Source organism: Corticium candelabrum, chromosome 4, assembly GCF_963422355.1.
Source record: "Corticium candelabrum chromosome 4, ooCorCand1.1, whole genome shotgun sequence".
Classification (NCBI taxonomy): Eukaryota; Metazoa; Porifera; class Homoscleromorpha; order Homosclerophorida; family Plakinidae; genus Corticium; species Corticium candelabrum.
This window is the reverse complement of record NC_085088.1, coordinates 8,707,853-8,713,142: the sequence shown is the minus strand read 5'-3', so window position 1 is coordinate 8,713,142 and position 5,290 is coordinate 8,707,853. Positions and strand designations below refer to the sequence as shown.

Genomic DNA, 5,290 nt, shown 5'->3' with positions numbered 1-5,290 from the left:
TCTTTTTGGCCTTTTCGTACTATTACTTTCTTTGATGTAACAGATGTACATAGTCCAGTCTCATCACAGTTCCACAGACGTCTCCCCAATTCACTGTATGGTAGAGTCAGGAGACCCTCCTCTTGCAAGATCTTTTCTAGATTGGAAAAGAGTTTATCCACTACTTCAGTCGATCCTACTTGTGCACGCTGGATGGTCAAGTGCTCTGGTTTTCGCTCACTCAAACTTGACCATCTTGTGAAAAAATTCTTCCACCATTTCTTGCCTGGGAAGTCACTAGGAAATGGATTCTGCATGCCAGAGTCATCGAAGTATTTTTTGATGACACTGCCACCATGTCACGAGTTGGTGGATGGCCAAAACTTCCAAGGCTTATAATGCATCGAGCAATAACCTTCTCTTCTAGAGAAGTGAGGGCAGTAGGACGTCCAACGCTGGTGTACTTGACTCTCTGGTGTTTGTGTTTAAATAGGGTGGTGGCGGCACAACCAGCTCTTGCTGATGCTTGTCGGTATGACAATCCCTGCACTTCTACATACTCTATTGCTTGCTTTATCGTGTCTGGCGCATACGCTCTAACAGAATTGCGCTCTCCAGCCATTTGAACTGCTAATGACTAGCCAACGTATAGCAAACTCCACCTACAGGGCGTGCTTTCGCTGTCCTTGTGGGAACTCTAGTAAATAGGTTTGCAGGTTGCGAGATTTGACTACTCAATGTAGAAGAACGTTTGCCGCTACTTCAAAACAAGACGAAAGACCTCTTGCACACTTGCCTTAGACCGTCTAGGGTCCTATGCGCTTGGAGTATAGATCTATTGGTAGGAGGTGCAACTAATAGATAAGTTACGCTACTGTATGAGCTGTAGTCATATATTATTGTATGTATGGACGTTTGCAAAGCTGAACTACACGTCGGACAATCATTTACACAAGAGGATGCCATTCTAGGACGGAATTGACCACATTCACTCAGATGGATATGCCGTTTCTGTAAGAAATTGCAATTGATTTGCCACAATTATGTAAAAGTAAGACCCTTTCCTGCAACCCTTTCACGTCAAGCCCAATTGGTGACAGTCATTTCTCTTCCTTTCACACAGCAGACCTACTTTAGGCACGCGCTAGATAAGATCGTAGTAGGGAAGACCAAAAGTTTCCAATGCCTGGAAAAATTCTGATGACACAGAAGATATTAGACTACTGGATCACAGTCTTATAATTCTCTTGGAAGGCTTAGTCAACGAGAAACGAACTGTTCCCAATTAGGACAAGCCTCGTAGATATCAGTAATGTGAACCTTCCACTCGTTAGCAGCTCTTGTGTCAACACGATAGATCGCTAGCGTGCCAGCTGCTTAGAGGGTGTAGAGTGAAGATCAAGCTTCAACGCTATGGTTCGTTAGGTGCAGTGAGATTCGTTTTTCAGTAAAGAGCTTGAGACACAGGCGGAAGTACGTGTAGGCGTTCCCAATTAGGCGCCCTTACCCTACGAAGCCAGGTATGCACTTGCCTGAGGCAAGAAAATGACCTCTCTGCTTCAGCACTACCAACTGGAAGAACAGCTAGAATGCAGAGCAGTTCTCAAACATTTGGAAAGAATAGCGGATCAGCATCCTCGCTCAAAAGTTGTGTTATGGATTTGGTCTCCGCAATCCCATGACAGTGCTGCCTCCAACGGATAAGTTCACTCTCAAAGTTATCCTCTGTTGGCATCAGATGTCCCCATTTAGACGTCAAAATTCCTATCGTTTCTTCTAAACTTTCATTCTTGGTAATGACCTCTGGTACTAAAACACAGAGTTCAAAGTGTGCTCTTTTATCGCTTGCAAATCTAGACTCAAGTTCAGAAAGGATGGAGTCCAAAAACGGAATTGTCAGTGTTACTCTCCAGTAATTACAAGGCAACAACACAGTAGGATTTGCTCTTGTTTGCCTTCCCTTTATGATGTGTGGCATTGCTTCATCACTCCCAATATCAGCGGCTAGCTTCTTGGCTTTAGCGTATATTCGGTTATGCTCTACATCCACATCGTTTCGAATCCTTTTGTAAAAATGGACAACTTCGTCAACTTTCTTGAAGCCAAAGTACAACTCCTGCAATCTTGCTTGCAGACACTCTGCAATTGGACGTATGGGTTCAAGAAGCTGCCTCACAAGCATGAAAACTACAATGTGCTCAAATCCAACAAATGTGTACCTCAAGCCATTTGCAGCAGTTCGTGTTTCTGAATCCCATTTCCAGTTGCTTTCATCAGGATAAAGTTTGTCACAATTGCTTGGGTAACATATCTCATCCCAGGTTTCAATAAGATAGGTGTAAAGTTCCAGAATTGTGTCAAAAGTTGTATGCCTCTCAACCCATCTCGTCTTGCACAAACCATTGATTTTTGTCTTCTTGGTAGCTGGGCACTGACAGCTAATAACGTGTTCCAGAAGTCTCTGTCGTTTGGTAGAGTTATGGAAAAATAGGTATGCTTGCTGGCAACTGTCAAACATGTTCCTAATTGCCGTTATTTGTGACGACTTGCATATTACTAGATTCAGACTGTGCAAGCAGCAGCCTTGATAATCTGCATCAGGTGCCACACGTTTGATATGCGCTTGCACACCAACACTGGATGAGCTCATTGAACTGGTTGTATCATACGCTTGTCCTCGACAATTCCTGATGTTAATCTTATGCTTTTCAAGAACACATAGGATACCCTGTGCAATAGATTCTCCAGCTATCCTTTGAAGAAAGGCGAAATCCAGCAAGACTTCATGTTTCTTTGGCTTCAGCTCAAAGTTCCCTTTTTGAACTTCTAAGAACCGTAAACAAACTGACAATATCTCTTGCCCATGAGATGCAACCTCGTCTGCTACAACTGAAAAGTGTGCACATTCCCTCAAGCATTCTCTGTAGAAATCTCGAATCTGGTCAGCAGCAATCTCTGATATTTCGTTCTTAATGTTTTTACTGATGTACTTTGCATTTGCAGGTCCTGTCCTGAGATGCTGATCCAAGCAAGAATTGGTGCCAGCAAGCAGCCTCACCAATGCAATAAAATTTCCCTCGTTTCGTGTTACAGGACTGTCAAAGTTGATTTTATCTTGCTTACAACCTTGCAAGGCGATCCTCTGCTTTCCACACATAATAACAGCTTCAACGATGGTAGGCAGAACTTCTAAGTTGAATTTGTAGTTTCTGGCATTAATATATGTCATTCTGTTGTCAATTCTTGCTTCAGGATTGGAATAATGCATCCTAAAGTGGTACGTCCGATCAACAGCTCGTGAATGATATTCCGTTGTCGCATGTCTACCACGAATCTCTTTGGATTTGTTGTAATTAACAAACGGGGTTCTAACGAATACGCCAAGGTGAAGAGATCTTATCTCATCAGGAGTCAGAAATAAAATGCACGGTAGACATCAACCTCCCTTGTCATCCCTTGATTTACCATAGCGAAGCCAGTTATACTCTCGATGCCACCTTCTTTGAAATGTAATCTGCTTGACCTTCCGCTTTTTACCCTCAGGATCTCCAGCAGGAAATGACCTGTGGCCAACTCATCATCCCGGATGTCGTCTTGCGCGGTAGTTAGCAAACGGTACTTGTCATCGGCAGTTAGCTCTCTTGTATGTCTAATTGCAATCTGAAGGAGACTGCTTTGCAAACCCTCCGGCTCCGGTAGTTGACTTTTGCTGAGTGTCGTCGTCGCAGGTTGTACATATTCTTGCGACAGTTGCCTTTGTTCATTCCGCATCCCTGATTCTTGTGCTCCGTAGCCTCCATCGAACGCTAACTCAAACAGTGTTGGCTGCTTGAATTTCTTTGAGTCAGACGTCATGATCAGATGCTAACGTCACCATCAGCCGCCCTTGGCAATACCTTGGATATGGGCTACAGTCGCTGGTGGACTTGAGTTAAACTGTCTTCACTCAATTCGCTAGTAGCTATCTAGTACAATTTTTTCACACTCCAATATGTCTCACTTACGACCACTAGCTAGCCACCCCTTTCTAAAAAATCCTGGATCAGCGCCTGGTCGCGCAGTTTATGTTGCCACACAGGAACAGAGGTCCTGGTCGAGGTAGTGTCATTACCGGAAAGAGCGTGCACAACACAAGAATAGAACGTTTTTGGAGAGACTTATTTCAAGGATGCACAGGCCTGTACTATAATCTGTTCTATGCTATGGAAGACGATGGACTCCTCAACGCTTCTGACCCTACCCATTTGTACTGTTTGCACTACGTCTTTCTTCCACGCGTAAACAGTAGTCTCCGTATATATGCCAACGCTTACGCTGAGCACAAACTGCGTACAGAACATAATCAAAGTCCAATTCAGCTGTGGATAAGAGGGCAAATACAAGACCAAAGTGTTGACGTTAGCGAACCAATGACTCCTGTAAGTCTCGTATTTATATATAGTTCCAGTTTCATTCCACTGCAACTATCTTAAAAATGTATTTGTGTAGGAAGAACTAGCAGTCTACGGCATAGATTCTCATGGACCACTCCCTCAATTCTTACAGACAAGCAATGATGTTGTTGTTCCATCTGTTAAAGTCCGTTTGTCTCAAGAACTAGTAGAAGACATACAACAGCGATTTAACCCATTAAGAGACAGTGACTCTTTCGGTGTTGGCATTTTTTAGAGGTTATGAATTATGTACAAAATCATATGTCTGATAGTGCATGACTGGCATTTCGTCGTAGTCAATGCGGTATACTGTACAGTAAAGTATATTCAAAAATGTATCTCGAAGTTCACATATTTTGTTTAGGTAGCTAGCGATCGGATGGCCCGGCCATGTCGTAGTCCAATTAATTAAGAAACTAACTGCAAAGTGTTTGCAAATTGAAATTAATTAAGCTATTGCATTATATAAATTCAAAAATATTTTACCTCTAACTAGGATATATAACGCATAGTTATGCAGGCGTGAACAACACCTAAAACACGTGGACGGCTGTCTAGCAGTACATTCTCTGAATTAGTCGTGAATATGGAACGAACGAGTGCCCGCTATGTACGAGTGCAGAGAACAGACCGAGAACTTGACATCCCTCTCGAAGATGATGGATCGGTAGCAATCTCAACGATTCAGGTAAACAGATTTCAGTTGTAACTAAAAAACAGTTAGTTTAGTACGGACTAAAAACCTAAAGCGATGCCGTGTGATACGAGTTTGCTACCACTCCTCTTGATGTGGGGCCTTTGAATGTCCCATTTTGCATTGGCGCTTCTTATTGTTTGCTCTAGATATGGTGGGATTGAAATGCAGAAATTTAGTTTAT

General features: G+C 42.9%; 1 protein-coding gene across 1 annotated transcript; it reads right to left on the bottom strand.

The window, feature by feature from the left end:
- Nucleotides 1-1,582: 1,582 nt before the first annotated feature.
- On the bottom strand, nt 1,583-3,247 carry LOC134178571 (uncharacterized). Its single transcript, XM_062645442.1, has one exon. The coding sequence runs from the start codon at nt 3,245-3,247 to the stop codon at nt 1,583-1,585; it is 1,665 nt and encodes a 554-aa protein (XP_062501426.1).
- Nucleotides 3,248-5,290: the final 2,043 nt, after the last annotated feature.